At 38.1% G+C, this 16,827-nt stretch overlaps 1 protein-coding gene across 1 annotated transcript; it reads right to left on the reverse strand.

Moving 5' to 3' along the window:
- Positions 1-3,100: 3,100 nt before the first annotated feature.
- pnp5b (purine nucleoside phosphorylase 5b) lies at positions 3,101-11,032 on the reverse strand. Its single transcript, XM_036555760.1, has 6 exons — positions 10,858-11,032; positions 8,655-8,824; positions 7,993-8,096; positions 6,240-6,415; positions 5,471-5,661; positions 3,101-4,204 (listed from the first exon to the last, which is right to left on the reverse strand). Exons 1-6 carry the CDS (start codon positions 10,878-10,880, stop codon positions 3,960-3,962), a joined length of 909 nt encoding a protein of 302 aa, XP_036411653.1. The 5' UTR covers positions 10,881-11,032; the 3' UTR covers positions 3,101-3,959.
- Between the last annotated feature and the right edge of the window lie 5,795 nt (positions 11,033-16,827).

Raw genomic sequence — 16,827 nt, forward strand, 5'->3', positions numbered from 1 at the left:
AGTAGTATCAATAGTAGTATCAACTAACCTGCTGGGAAATGCACTGCTTCTCAAATCTGGCTACATTATCTGGGTTTGCAGGTTTGTTGATACTACTATGAAACATTTTTAGTAATGCATATTTGGGACCAAAATGTGACACCTGTATAAGTATCATGTAGCCAGATTTTAGAGGGGGTGCATTTCCTGGCAGGTGGACTGCCTTAAAAGGCACCCCCCTATAACTTTCTTTCTGTTGGCACAACTATAATATGTTTTTAATCACACATATTTTAGACCAATATGTGACACCTGTATAAGTATCATGGATGTAATAATAATGTAGCCAGATTTTAGAAGGGGTGGATTTCTTGGCAGGTGGACTGCCTTAAAAGGCACCCCTCTATAACTTTCTTTCTGTTGACGAAAACTATGATACATTTATTAATACATATTTGGGACCAACATGTGATACCTGTATAAGTTTTGTAGATCTAATTATAATGTAGTGAGATTAAAGAGGGTTGCATATTCCGGCAGGTGGATTAAAAGGCTCCCCCCTATAACTTTTTTTCTTTTCACACAACTATGATATGTTTTTAATCACACATATTTTAGACCAATATGTAACACTTCTATTAGTTTCATGGATGCAATAACCATGTAGCTTTAAGAGGATGTGCATTTCCTGGCAGGTGGACTGCCTTAAAAGGCACCCCCCTATAACTTTCTTTCTGTTGACACAACTATAATATGTTCACATAATTGTGACCAACATGTGAAACCTATACAAGTATCATAGATACAACAACCTCCCAGCCAGATCTAACAGAGGGTCCTTTTCCTCACAGGTGGACTCACTTGAAAAGCATTCTCTTGTAATGTTGTTTATGAATAGAACTATGAAATATATTAGTAATATACACTTAGGGCCAACATGTGTTTTCTGCAATAAATTTTCAGGGATGCAACACCAATTCAGCAAAAACTGGCATTTTCTGGCCAGTGTTCTGCTATACAATATGTATTTGTAAACAGTATGTATCCATGCAAGTTACATGGCAGCAATAAGAGTGTATCCTGATTTATAATGGGTTGCATCTCCTGAGAGTTTTTTACAAGTCACTGCCTTTAGAGTGTAAAATCTAAAGAACCTGATCCAGACTGGTGAGAAACATGACACGATAAGTAGGTGAAATTCATATGTATATTTTGTTGACAAATAGCAACAAGCAACAAGTTCTTTGCTACATACGAAGTCAATGCAGACTGCTATGTCGTAGAATAAGTAAGCAGTGGTGTATGTAGGCTACATTATACTTTTGTATTACTATTTACGAGTCACTGTACTTTAGAAGAACATCTGGGGTATTTCCATTCTGTAAAACAGCGATTTATTGTGTTGTTGATCAAAACGAAGGTGATGTTTTGCAAGTTCTTCAAATCGATATATGTAAAGTAAAAGGGGATGCCCTCCGCTTTCGAGCAAAAGACTTCCCGTGAGGGGGTGCATCTCGCGGCAGGGTGCCGAATTCGGCACAACACCTGCCACGCAAGCTAATTGGTTGAGAAGCGTTCAAACTGTGCTGTTATTTCGCCATAACCAGAGCCGTGTAAAATATGGTGTTCTCTCTACATGGCTCTGGCCATAACATCACGGTTTTTTCACAAACACTGTAACACTCCGCTAAGACGCTGTTGCTAAGCAACGACTTTGACAGCTGTAGGAGTCGCTCAAGCCATTTGAACGTTTTTACTTATTACTTTGCACACAAACAGAAAATGGATACTTTTAAGATTACATTTGACCGACAGCCGATTTGGTCAGACTCTGAAGATGAGACTACACTAAATTCCCAAACGGTCATCACCACTGAGCAAGCTTTTCAGTTCCATTCGCCAAACGTGTAGTCTCATCTTCAGAGTCTGACCAAATCGGACTGAGCCATAAAACTGCCTCAATAAAAAAAAACAAAAAAGTTTGCTCAGTGGTGATGACAGCAAGGAGCTGGAGAACGAACCGCTGGCTGTGCAGCGAGTGAGCGGAGTTCGTTACTCTGACGTAGCAACGAGCTGCTTGTTAAGGAACTATATTTGGCGGAAGGAACTGCGAAGATTAAAACATATTAAATGCCACGTTCGCAGCCCAATTAATTTATTTCTTACTTTATTTATTTAACTGTTGTATAAAAGCAACAGAACACTCGAGGTCGTGTGTTATCGCTATAACATCACGGCTGTGATGATCTACTGCGACCAAATCACAATAACACACTCCCTCTGGTGTTCTATTGCTTAAGTATGGTATGCCTGGAACATATGAATGAAAGCCCCACTTGCAAAAAAAAATTGCAAAAAAAAAAAAAATTAAAAAAAAACAAACCCACTTTATTATACGTGACAGTAGCCCCCTACTGTAATGTATAACAAAGTAAAGTGGGGGATTTTTTCAGTTTTGATTCTTTTATTCTATAATTAAAATAGTGACTTTAATATCGAACCAACACATTAATTCAACACACTGTTTAAACAACAGTGCTCCAGCTCTCTATAACGGCATAGTTCATAGAGCACGTTGTCATCCAAATAGAAACGTGTTCTGATATTGGACCAGCACAGCCATGTGCAGTCAGCAGATTTAATTCAGTATGAATTCAATTATGTAATGTATAATCCTTGTAATATGATTTTAATTTATAATTACAAGTATGATTAAATGTTTAAGATGTTAACAAAGCCATTCAGAGTGGTATGATGTGAAATGTTCCGTTCTAGAGTCAGAATTATTCAGTGATGGTGAGAGGAACGAGACATCTAAAGAGTTGAATACCTCTAAAAGCTTTCACACTGATTACATCATTACATGAAGTGATTATGAAAATGCTCTCTGATGTTTGAGACATTGTTCTATAATAGTTCTGAGATAAGCTTTTGGCCTTAAATGTACTTTTTTAAAGTCTATTCACAGTGGTGTGGTTTTGTACATTGGTATATTTATATAATTGGTATACATATGTACAAACTAGTAACCAAAGGAAAGGTTTTTTATTTTTGTTAATTTAGTACTGTTTTACACTTATCAGTACAAAAAAAAACAGTATAAAAACTCAGACGACACATGCCAGGTCACTGGTGGATTTTTATTGTAAATAAAATAGCTATATTTGTGTTGTAGACATCAAATTTTTTAATTACTTTCTTTATGTCATAATGGCTGAAGTATGTAGAAATTTAGAGAAATCTGTGAAGTTCCCCTTTGATAATGAGAACGTTACAAAGTTTTATACATTGAGCAATTCTTTTCAGATTATTTGTGAATTAACAGGGGGCCCCCAGCACCCTCTGATCCCATTATGAAGTATCAGACACAAAAATACCTCTTTTTAAAACACTCAAAGAATACCCTGTCTAAAAAAGTTCATATAAATACACTACTTAAATATTTCTTAAAGCGACAGCACTAATAGATATCCAAAAGTGAACTCAATAATATGTCTTTTGCTGTTCAAGAAAAATAATAAATAAATAAAATTAGGAGGTTACAGCTCTAATGAACATTCTTCATTATTGCTCAACTTTGTCGTATTCAGTTACATTTGGAGCAGATCAGACATTTAAAACATTTAATAAATAGTTTGGTGCAAGGGATCTGTTAAGTTAATAACATTAAAACAGCTCTCATTTATTATTTACCAAAGCCCTTTCTGTATATACATTGGAATGCCTATTACTGTAACTGCTGGCTTTGGGATTGGTTTAAGACATCGTATAAAGTTTCCCTCAGGAATGTAAACATTTAAGAATACAGTATAAGGAAGGTCCAAAGAGTGAGCAACCTATTAAAACAGAACTAATCTTTAAGGACCTCTAAAAGGCTCGCTATTTGAAGTGCAAGAACTAGCAGTGCAACATGTAGGTGGTTCTAGCAAGATGTGTCTGTTACTCTGATAATATATATAGGTGGTATATGGAGGCATTGATTAGTGCTCACAATGGTGTGCCTCGCCATTTTTGTAGTTGTCACCAAAATCAATGCGAGGAACCATTGTGGACACCAGCTTGACCAGTTGCTGGGACCGCTGCTGTCCTGTCTGCAGAACCTCCTCATGGTTGGCCTTCTCTTCACTGCTGTAGTCCATCACGGCCTTGTTGGTGATCAGGGAAAGGGCAAAGACTCTCATTCCACAGTGACGAGCTACTATCACCTCATGGACTGTGCTCATGCCTGAAAGAAGGGAACAGAAGCTTTATAGTAATATGTATATTTTAAAATCTTAAGCTTACAATTCAGTTCCTCATTCTCATAACTACAGAACTTACACATTAGTGTCATTGCTTAGTAGTTACTAATAAATAAGTCTTAATAGTGCTGGGACCACTATTACTTGTTTATCAGTAATTATCAGTAAGGGCCATGATTGATAGAATTTAGCTTCTTTCCTTCCCATTTTGTATGCATGAGCATAATGATTCGCTAATCTTGCACAGGAAAAATGCCACCGGATACAGTATTTTTCATTCTTAATTATAGTGAAATGTTTAGTCATCATCAGGACTTTTCACACATTTGATTCATGACAGATTAAATTTTTCATCATCATCATCATGATGATGATGATGATGATGATGACAGATTAAATTTTTAATACACTGAAACTTTTGCTCCAAAGCACTTTTTATGTAAAACTCACAGGAAGAAGAAATGGATTCATCATGCAGTATCTGCGACAAAGTTGTCAATTTTCTTTTAGCCCATGTGTCTCTAAGCCGCAGACACTGGGTAGAAAAGTTATTTCGCTATTGACTTACTATTAGTGAAAAATACCTGTGAGTTTTAAATAACGAAAACATTGAAAATATTTATCAATTTTTATTGACTTATCAATTTTTCTAAACGCTTATCATCCCAGCCCTAAAGATTAATAACTGAATAATAAGATTAGGATTTAAGGAGGTAAAGGTGCTGTGCCACCATCATCTGCCCATTTCAGAAGTAAAATTATATGACAAAGTTTTTTTTAGTTTCTACACAAAATCGTGTATTTAAAAAAAACAAAATTCCAAATATCTGGCATTCCCAGTGTTATTATTTGTTTTCATATTCATATTTATAAGCCCCCTATGACAATGTGATTCACTGCATTTAAATGACTGGCATAGGTGATGTTACACTGTGGTAGGATGACTTGAGCAATTAAGAGCAGTATTTTTCTATTTAACTTACACTTAAGAAAGCAATCCATGTTTAGAAGCCTACATTTTAGTAGCTAAAGTAGACAAAACTCAATACATAAAACAAAAACTAAAGATTTTGACCAATTTTTACCAATGCTGCACTAAATCTGAAGTCTGACTAGTTTAAAAACCCAAAAAGGGTGGAATGCTGAACTTCATAGTTACCAAATAATATACAGTATCACTGATTATCTTAAACTTGCCTTCAAGCCTGCAATTAAAGGTTAAAATTACACAAGCTGTCCCCACAACTCACCAACAGCATCGGCGCCTAAGCGGTTAAGCATTCTGCACTCAGCAATTGTCTCGAAGGATGGCCCCCCGAGCACACAGTACACACCCTCCCTCAGGAAGTCAGAGTAGCCAAGCTCTGCCCCCACCTCTTGAGCTAGTTGCTGCAGCTTCCTGTCATACGCGTCCGACATGCATGGAAAACGAGTTCCAAACCTACACAGAGAGAGAGAGAAAGAGAGAGAGTGAGAGAGAGAGAAAAATGGGCGTTACGACAGACTTCATAGACATCGGTAAAACATTTCACAGATGGCACACTCTACAATTACTAGCTTAACATGAGCCAGCTTGTAAAAACATTGTCAAATATGGGCCAAGCCCTTGTATCCAATGCAAACAGACACATCCATATCACTCAAGCAGTCAATCAAGATTACACACAATTGCTCACATATTCATACACTATAAACAGGCTGTCTGTAGTCGAGTCAAACCACATTTGCAGTGACACTTTATCAGGTATGAAAACATAATTCAAAGTAACTCACACCCATAGTGGGCACTGAAAAGTTATTTGTAGGACATACTTTGCACATGTATATTGTTAGCCCACAAGAGCAAGATTAACCTACTTAGAAAGAAAACACAGATTTAGGTTCTCTGAGGAACATAAATTCATATGTAAGACACTTTTATACATACTGAGGCTTTTCATTTAAAAAATGTAATTTAGGACTCCTTGATACCATGTAGAAAAGAAAGCGCATATATACCCACTGTCTTTGTTTCCTCACCTGTCCTCATTAGGTCCACATAAGGGATTGTTTCCAGCAAACCCTGGCATGTTGATGTGGTCTTTCATGATCATAACATCTCCAACCTTGTAGTCCTGGTTCAGCCCACCTGCAGCATTCGTCAAGATGACCGTCTCAACGCCCATCAGCTTGAAGATGCGCATGGGCATGGTGATCTAATAAACCAGATACAGAAAGAATTCCCAATAAATTGATTTTAAGTTATCACTGATGTCTGCATTCATTTTCAAGTTCTTACACATTGTATAGCTGATTACACATTTGTCTGTCTGTATGTGTGTATATACGGATAATGTTATGTTTTGTGATTATGTCTGCATTTGTATTGTTTTAATTGAGTATTTTTATGTTTGCTGTGCCAGGGACTACTGATATACACTCACTGGCCACTCTATTAGGTACAATCACATATATCTACAATCACTATCAATTTTATCAGCTCCACTCACCATGTAGATTTGTAGTTCTACAATTAGAAATTGTAGTCCATCTGTTTGTCTGCATAATTTGTTAGCCCCTCCTTTACCTTTTTCATCAGTAATCAGGACCACCACAGAGCAGGTATTATTTGGGGAGGATCATTTTCTTCACGTACACTTGCTGTCCAATCTATTAGACACATTGTTGGTTCACCTTGTAGATGCAGAATCAGAGATGATAGCTCATCTGATGCTGCACAGTTTATCTTAGTCATCCTCTAGTCCTTCATCAGTGGTCAGTTTCTGGGCATTCAGTGCAGCACACCCCTACTACCATGTCAGTGTTGCTGCAGTGCAGAGAACGATCCATTACCCAAATAATACCTGCTCAATGGTGGTTCTCAGGGCATTCAGACCATTGATGAACAGGGTAAAGAAAGCCTAAATAATTATGCACAGAAAGAGAAATGTAATTGTAGAACTATAAAGTGCCCCTGTGTGATAAATGGACTTGTAAAATGTACAGTGAGTGTACATACAAGTGTAATCAATCAAGTGGCCAGTTAGGGTAAAATAGCTAGTATCTAAGTCTGATAGAATCTTTTCTCACTTGAGATGAATGTTTTTGTACTAAAATGTAATCTACAGCAATGCAATCTAGCGAACTACCAATGTAATCTAGGACACAGCATTTACATTTTACCAACGCTACAGGGTCAAATGACTCACACAGTGACAGACAGTGGAGCAACAGTGTCCTCTCTGTAGTTCTGCTAAAATAGCCACTGAGATGGAGAAGTGGCAAGTCCTTGTATCTAATACAAAGGTGAGTGAATGCTGTGTCAGAGCATGGTGACTTTGTGTAGTTAGTAAATGCCACACTGCTCTGTTTAGAGCTAGTTCATGAGAGGTAAACTGAAAGTAAACTGGGATGAATAAAGTCAATGTGACAAAGGTGAGGGCCCTGAGCCAATGCTTAAGTAATTAAGATGCTATAAATGTGTTAGAGAGTACAATGGAATCAGTAGCAGGCAGAACTGTTTTCCACACGGTTAGTGAGTGTGCCTGAAGTACTTTAAAATAAAGGTTTGTAAATGGTTCTTGGCTTAGACGTATGGTTCTATGAAAAAACTCTGATTGGTACAGAACCTAGAAAAAGGTTCTTCACACTTGCAGATCCACTGAAACATTTATTATAGAACCAAAAGTGAGTCTATGAAGAGCTCATTTTGGCACATTTTTTGTGTTTGGCATATTAAACTGTGGGTAATGTGGTTCTTTTGTGGCAAAAGGTTTTGGATCCTGATGTTCACCTTTTGGATAGGATATCCTTCATAGAGGTGGAACCTTCCCCGCATGCAAACACATGGTTTTCCTTTAAGAGTACCAAACACCAACTGGCCAGCATGACCATGCACTAAGGAACACACAGCAAACGATTAGAGCAGTGACATAACACTCATTAAGCAATCAAACATCATAATAAGTGAGGGTTAAAGGTCATTGCAACTGGTTGAGACTAATAAGGTTACTGTTACATATTAGGGCTGCATAACATAACGTTTGTTAATTGTCATTGCAATACTGGCCTCTGCAATATTGGTCTCACAGAAGACAGTAGAGGGGAGCCCTCTAACCAAATCATAATGCATTTTACATGATTTTTGTGATGGGAGCATTTTGACCAATGACAGTACCGGATGAGTGTTGTCATGGTTGTTTTGAAGAATTAAGTGTTGATTTAATCCAGCAAAAGTAATCCAAATTGACCAATGCTTTTTTTAACACATTGCCAGCAAATGCAAAATGCAGAAATATACTTGCATTGCCAATATTCTGTAAGTACAGCCCTAATACATACCACAATCAACAAGCATGCAGATTAGATGTAGTGCAAGACCCCATATCCACCATATTCTTATATCCATATAAGGCCACCTATTAGTGGTCACTTTACAGACATGTGCTATCTCACCTGTGCTTTGGGGGAAATTTGGAATGTCGCTGTATTTAAAAACCTTCTGGTCCTTCAGCATGTCAGCCAAGCCACCCAGGCCTGAGCCGCACACAATGCCCACCAGTGGGCGCACCGGAGCCTGCTCCAGGAGCCAGTCAGCGGTGGCCTTGCACTCCTCATAACCATATCTGAAGCGCAGGGAGGAAATGGAGATAGAGGTTAACACATTGTACTGTAAAACCAGCGGCGTGAGTCTACAAACACAAGGTGTGTCATGAGGAAATAAAGACAGGCTGATGGTGAACGAGATCATTTCAACATATCAGTAGAAAAAAGATGTTTGTTTGAGTCATATGACATGATAAAGGAAAGCACAATGTCTCTGTAAGGTTGTAGAAAGATCAACATGACAAATGATGACCAAACTAGTGCACTGGTGTATTGATTTTATTGTAATTTGTATAGTATAATTTCCCTATATATATCTATATATGTTTATCTATCTATCTATATATATACACACACACACATATATATATATATATATATATATACATATATATATATATATATATATATGTATTTATCACTATATCACATATGTACTCTGATGCAGATGAAATAAATAAATAGATAGTTTGTAACCAATTACAAGTTAGGCAGTTCGTAAACAATTACAGTTAGGCTAATGGATTTACACTAGTTCAAGACACTAAAAAGAGAATGGTTTACTATCCTGGAAGAGTTGTATTTTTAAAGATGTCGATTTTGGCCTCTCACATTCACAAACGTCATTGCCATTATCATTCCTAACGTCATGAAAGTCTAATCAGTATTTTAGCTTTTATGACTAATGTTTACTGTAAACTCTGACAGATAATGGGAAAATAAAGCCATCGCTTACCACCTGAATGCTAGCCAACCTTGTCTATGAGCCTATGCCAATGTTTTGAATACTTTCATAGAATGTTTAGTTTACTCATCAGGTATTAAAATGATTCTACTCATTACTAAAATAATGATTATGGCTATTCACGGTGGCGAAATTGGAGAACTACATGAACAAGGGGCTCCAGTGGAACACCGTGTTAGTCGAGATCAAGTACACAACAATGTCTCCAGTGTTGAATTGATCCGTACAGTGTTGAATTTACCTCTACGGCTTTGAGTATTATGAGTATTATAGATAATGACATAACAGTAAAACTTATATAAGTGGAAAAACTATAGACAACACTGGACAGTGAGTTTACTCAGTTTTGTCAATAATCATGCTAATGTACTATGTTTTTAATCAAGTAAATTTTATACATTACAATTTTTCCTGTGTGAAAGTGGGGGGCTAGCATATTTTTAGTGGTCTGAGATGCTGATGAGAGTGGTGAACGCCCTCCCCCCCTCCCTAGAGGCTTTCTCAGAAACGTGGTGGAAATCACGTCTACGAACCGTTACGTCACACGTGAGTAACGGCATCAGGACCACACTTTGTCACATGTGGTCCCTTTCACTGACAAAAAGCATCTCACAGTAAAGTACAATCTCCACCTATAACTTGCTCTGCTTCTTACCATGCGGATAATAATGAATTTCATGACAAAAAAAAAATATTTATAGAATCGCCACGAACATTAATTAATTAATAGAACGTCTAAGCAGTACATTTGACTAAAATGTCCTTCCGTTTTTGCCATATAGACTTATATAGACTGCATATTATTATATTATTATCGTTATTATATTATATAACTTAATTTACATATTATGTAAAGCTCCTCGGTCTAGCAGAGCGTCTACAGGGCTGACGTTGCATCATCCATCCACGCCAGAGAAGCCTTCACAGCTCATTGCTATTTCAGACAAATATAAAATGACTCACTGTAATTCGAGGGCATTTTATTTACCGTTAAACACCTAAAATACCGACATATCATCACATTTTCTCCTTCTTTATCATCACGTTTGAGGACAGAACACCACCTGCTACAGGCTACGTAGCTAGAGCGAGGCTGATGTTAGCTTCCTATTCGCGGGCTTCTCATTAGAATTTTCCGTTCCACCTTAAACGCTATAGGCGCCTACAACATTTAAGGTGGAAAGGAAAAAGCATCGGGAGGCTAACTTCTAGCTTCATCTACATACACTAACGTTACTCTACGTATGTTTTCTGACACTGTAGTTAGTTAGAATAACGTTACATTTTAGAAAAGCTGCTCAGACTTACCCTGAGGCTGAATCCGGGAACATTGTTGGCTTTTCTGTTAAGCTGAAAAGGCCCAAAATGGACAGGAGTGTCTCCTCAGTAAATAAACGCAGTGCTGAATAAGGTTAACTTGACCCACGCTTCGTCTTTTGGGGACTGGTCAGAAATTCCTCTCGCAGAGAAATTTAAGGCACTTCCGTTTACATCAGATCTCAGCCTTCTGGCTATTGGCTGGGCCCGCGGGTGTTGGCCTGTGAGAGATGCTGTGCTTTTTTTGTGCGTCACTGACGGGTTTTTTCCTTTTTTTCATACCACACATTCAAGGACCACATTGATAGATATCACATATAAACGTTAAAAGAAAAAAACCTAAACATTTCATAGGTTCAGCAGTATGAGTGCAACACAAGGGGTTCTCAAATTAAATAACATTAATAAATACATGCACACAAAAAAGAAATGTTTGGTAATATATTGTTCAGAATAGGCCATATTTCCTGATTAATAAAAGCTTTTATCTTACTCAAGTTCCCTTTTAAAAAACAAAAACAGCGGAGGGGGCTTTAATATTCTATATTTATGTAGAAAATATTATACCAAAATAATGGCAATACTTACCAAAAAATAAATCTTAACATTCACTTTCACTAATACCACATTTGATCATATAAAGGTCCAAAGTTACTAAGTCAACATGCGGCGAGGACATCATTCCAGGAGGTACAATTACAAATTTTGCAATTATCTTTGTCGATATTAAATTTTGATCTTTAGAATTCATTAGAGGGGCAGGTGTCACTCAGCATTTTTAACTGAAGCTACTTAGGAGGAGGGCGGCACGGTGGCGCAGTGGGTAGCGCTGTCGCCTCACAGCAAAAATGGCCTGGGTTCGATTCCCGGCTGGGCGACCAGGGTCATTTCTGTGTGGAGTTTGCCTGTTCTCCCCGTGTCTGCGTGGGTTTCCTCCGGGTACTCCGGTTTCCTCCCACAGTCCAAAAACACGCAGTCAGGCTGATTGGACATGCTACTTTGCCCCTAGGTGTGAGTGTGTGTGTGTGTGACTGTGCTGTCTGCCCTGCGATGGACTGGCGACCTGTCCAGGGTGTATCCGGCCTTCCGCCCAATGACAGCTGGGATAGGCTCCAGCACCCCACCGCGACCCAGAAGGAAAAGCGGTTTAGAAGATGTATGTATGTATGTATGTACTTAGGAGGAATAGGAAAGAAAGCATACCTACGGCATTAGCCTTACCATCGAATTGTCTTTACATAGCAAAGGAAAAACATTATTTGGTAATCAATAATGGTCATTTGTGAATGTGTGTCAGGAAGGTGGGGCTAAACTGACCTGAATTAAATGATATAAAAGATCATAACCACAGTGTTTCAAAAACGATCCGTGCTGTTGAATACTTTCATCATGCTTACTGTATAACTTTAAGACATTTCTTGTATTTAGATGTACAGTAATACTACACGAATTTCTACAGGACTCCTGTCTCTCTTTCAAAACCAAAACATTTCTTGGACACACTACAGTATAGATTACTATTAAACAATAAAACAGGAATATACAGAAGTGAAAGTATTACAGATTATAGAAGTGCTATATTTCACTGAAGGAATCTTATAGTTTCAGTTGTAGTTACAATTTCTTTGATGTAAGGCTAACAAATCACCTGAAGTCTGTAAGTTGTAAATAGCAATAGCAATAAACACTGACAAAAAAAGAGACTACAGAATAAATAAGTGAGCCTTTAGCGTAACTGTTGCCGTTTCTCATCTCAGTTTGATTATTGTTCGAATTTGACCAAAAAAGTTAGATTCATCTGGACTGAGTCAGCTTGACCAATGTTATTAAAAAGAATCATTTCAAAAGATCTGATTCTTTCTCCAGGGGAGCAATGGTAATGAAGGGAGCTCACTTCCTTCATTTCCCCACACATTGTTTGCTGAAGTGCTTCTTGTAAAAAGGCTTCCAAACACTCTAAAATTTGGCAATATTAAAAAAAAATGTTTGTCTCGGAAACTAAGGAAGCAAAAGGCAACCATTGTGACATGAGTAGATTTGTGATGCCATTATTATTTGGCAAGGACAGAATGAACACGCTCTGGCTTACATATATCCTGTGGCCTTGTTTGGTATGACTCCCAGCACTGAGGGAGAGAGAGAGAGAGACATAACAGAACAAAGTGGCCCATTCTATTTTTATAAACAACTAGGCAGTTCCCACTATATTCTTTCTGCATGCTACCTATTCTGTGCTATGCACATTTGTATTAGAGGGTAAAAGATCTTGCCTTCTGTATGCGGATACTTTGAGTAATTTAACTAGGATTAATTCTATACTGAGTGGCCATTTTATCAGAAACACCTGCCATATAGGTGCTCTTTGTAGGTGTACAGGTACTGACTGTAGATCATCTGCACAATTTATCAGCCCCCTTCTATCCTGTCCCTCAGTGGAAATGGACCTCCATAGGACCACCTCTGACCAGATATTATTTGTTGGATGTACCATTCTCAGCACAGCAGTGACACTGACATGGCAGTGTAGGTGGTGCTGGTAAGAATGTATCAGTCATAGCAGTGTTGCTGGGGTTTTTCAGAATGTCTGTATTACTAGTGGGTTAGGTATTGCCCACCAACCAAAAATACCCAGTTAAGTGCCTGCCGTGGCAAAGCAGGAAGTGGTGAATGTCTAGTGGAGATGACTAAAACAAACTGCATCAACAAATGGGCTACAGTCTCTAAGTGTACACCAGAAAGGTTGAGATACAAGGGAGAGGTCTCAAAAAGTCCAGCTGGTGTATGATGTCTGTATCAGAGGTCTTTACATCCAGACCTTGAATCAAGTTTCTGATACTGTATTTGTATTAACTGAACTGTTGATGTAACTGACTGTAGTGATACCTACCTGTGGCTGCAAAATCCAGGAACAGAAACTAGATTCAAGATTTAAAGACTGTTGATTCATCTGTGGGGCCCAGTTGTCCCCAGAACGTTTTGACATCTTGAAGCTGTGGGGGCATTTAGCTGCTCCCCACAAGGAAAAAATGAAGTGTTTTAGTAAAAAAAATTACAGCTGCTAAATATAACTAAAAACTAGTTTAAACGTGCTTCAGGATGACATTTGTCTAATTAAGTTCATTTTAAAATTAATTGTTAAGGTGCACCTATTGCTGACAGAGATGTTCAACTATGTGCAGAAAAATCTCCATAGAAAAGTGATGCCAATGGAATGGGATGCTGTGGAGCAGCTACACACAAGCCTAAGGTCACCATGAACAAGCCAAGTGTTAGCTAGATGGGTATAAAGCACCATTCAATACCTTTGGGATGACTTGGAGTTGGAGTGTTTGTGACCCATAACTAATTATCTAACATCAGTATCTAACCTTACTCATGCTCTTGAGGCTGAATGCAATTAAATCCTCAAACTTACATCTAGTGTAAATCCTTTTCAGAAGAGTAGAGTCTGCTTTTGGTGCATTTCACCCTTCCAACAGAAATAGCTAACCAGGACCACACTCTGACCTCACTGCTGAGTCATTTCTCATTTCCCTTTCATTAACCTCATCAAATAGACTTATTTGCACAAGATTAGGCTTATGTTCATTTAGAACAGACACAGTGTAGTAAAGGAAAGGGCTGTTTTATTAGTTACAAATGAAAGAAGTGTTCCAAAAGACTGTTGTTTTCAAGAACTAACTTTTCCTTAAAAATGTGCCTCCACTAAACCTATTATGTGCAGGGTTGGGCAAGTTAGGTCCTTTTATGTAAACAAAGAGGTGGCTTCTTGAAAAATTGGGGGGTCCTTGGGCTGGATCTGTGGTCAGGACATGCCAATAGTTCTATGTAGGCCTGAGGAGTGTAAGTAGTAATTCAAGAAACTGAGTAACGTTTTTCTTTTTCTTTTTAACACTTTTTTCAATGGGTCACATCTAGGCTTAGAGAGATCATTATGATAGGCTTACTCTACACATTAAGTTGAACACTCCCCCTTGAAAAAACACTGTTAATTCACAAATTAATTTGCTGGGAGGGAGGCCAGCGCACTCTTGGAGATAAAGCCTAGAGCATCTAATCCTTTCTCATGAAATATGTTTGTATAAAGTCTTTCCACATCTAAAGTGACAAATATAGTATGTCCAGGTATACCCTATATGGACAAAAGTATTGGGACACCCCTCCTAATTATTGAGTTTAGGTGTTTCAGACACACTCAGTGCTAACAGGTGGATGCATGTCTTTATAGACAAAAACTGGCAACAGAATGGGTCGTACTGATGAGCTCAGTGACTTTAAACATGGCACTGTCATAGGAGGCCACCTTTGCCAAATTAAAATTTCTGTCCTGCTAGATCTGCCCTTGTCAACTGTAAGTGCTATTATTGTGAAATGGAAGAGCCTAGGAACAACAACAGCTTAGCCATGAAGCGGTAGACCATGCAAACTCACAGATTGGGGCCGCCGAGTGCTGAAATGCACAGGGCATATCCTCTGTTAAATCACTCACTAAAGAGTTCCAAAGCGCCTCTGGAAGCAACATCAGCAACAGCGCATTAGGAGGTTCACAGAATGGATTTCCATGGCTGAGCAGCTACATACAAGCCTAAAATCAAAATGCACAATGCCAAAGCAGAATAAATCTGTTTGGACTTTGAAACAGTACATGTGGGAACAAAACTCAGTCTCTTAGATAAGGCATAGAGTTGATATGTAGTGAATACCTTGTTTGAGAGTTTAATTTCTGGGCTTCCGCCTTTTGGCGGGTATTAGGTCTGCTCCTGGTGACCAGAATTCTTCCTCCCATAACTTGTCTTCCCCTGTCTCTTCCTCTTTGGCCGTTTTTTGACTGATCTTGTCTCCCTAGTGAATGCCGATAACTCCAAGAGAAGTCAGAATCAGTAAGGGGGTTGCTTGCGACCGTGGTGGTATCAGAATGGTGATTAATCTGATGTGTTTCAGTGGGAAATTGAGTATCTATAACGCACAGTATCCGTTCAGCATCTGCTTGTGAAAAGGCAAAAGTTTTAAGCCCATTATACATGAGGGCATCTACAGACCCAGAAGGCAGGTGAAATAAAACGTAAACATCAAGGAGAAAAACAGAGCTCGTCCGGTATCAGACTTAGCTGAGGTCTTGGAGCTAAAAAATAAAATCTAAATGTGAAAAAAGTGTCTGCACACTCAAATATGGGCAAAAATCTTTTAGACTTTCTTCAAGGCATGAATAGGTAACAAATGGTTACAACAGTGCTAAAAGGTGAAGAACAGCACTTAGGTTTAGTGGTCATTTTGAGTGGTCAATAGCATGGCTATATTTACATTGTTGACATTGTGGCCGCTGGTTGCAATCAACACCACTGTAATAAAATCAAAGTCAGTACATTTCTTTACAATGAATCATTTCACATCAAACTGCACTGAATGAGTTTGTTTACTTCTCAATGATTGAATTGTTCAGACATTTTGGAAAATATCACATCACGCATGTAGTTACTGTAGAAATACTCTAAATTTGAAAGTGAAAGTTAATTTTGGTTTTGATTTAAAAAGATTGTATCACAAATATTCTAAAAGTGTAAAAAGCTATAGTTTTAATCATGAAATGTCTGAATGATCTCAATTCCTTTAGGTTTTGAGAAAGATGCCTTCAAAATGTCTTGAAAGGGCTTGTATCTTACATTTTCTACATTACATTTATCCTTTTATGATTTTTCTTTGGTTTCATGTACCAAAAACAGTCATAATGCACTTTTTACATGACCATTTTCTAGCCTCTCTTTATCCCCTACAATTAAACAGGCTATTTTAAGCCACCTTGAAAAAGCCTTAAAATCTGTCCTTTGTATTCTTTTCCTTATGATTCTACTCTCACAAATTTGCAGCACTACACCTTCTATGGAGTTTGAGTTAAAAGCACAAAACCTTAGAGGTTACTAGGATGCTTGTGCTTTGTTCCACAGGAATGAATGGGGGGAATGC

The sequence above is a fragment of the Colossoma macropomum genome, unplaced genomic scaffold (genome assembly GCF_904425465.1).
Source record: "Colossoma macropomum unplaced genomic scaffold, Colossoma_macropomum, whole genome shotgun sequence".
Taxonomy (NCBI): Eukaryota; Metazoa; Chordata; class Actinopteri; order Characiformes; family Serrasalmidae; genus Colossoma; species Colossoma macropomum.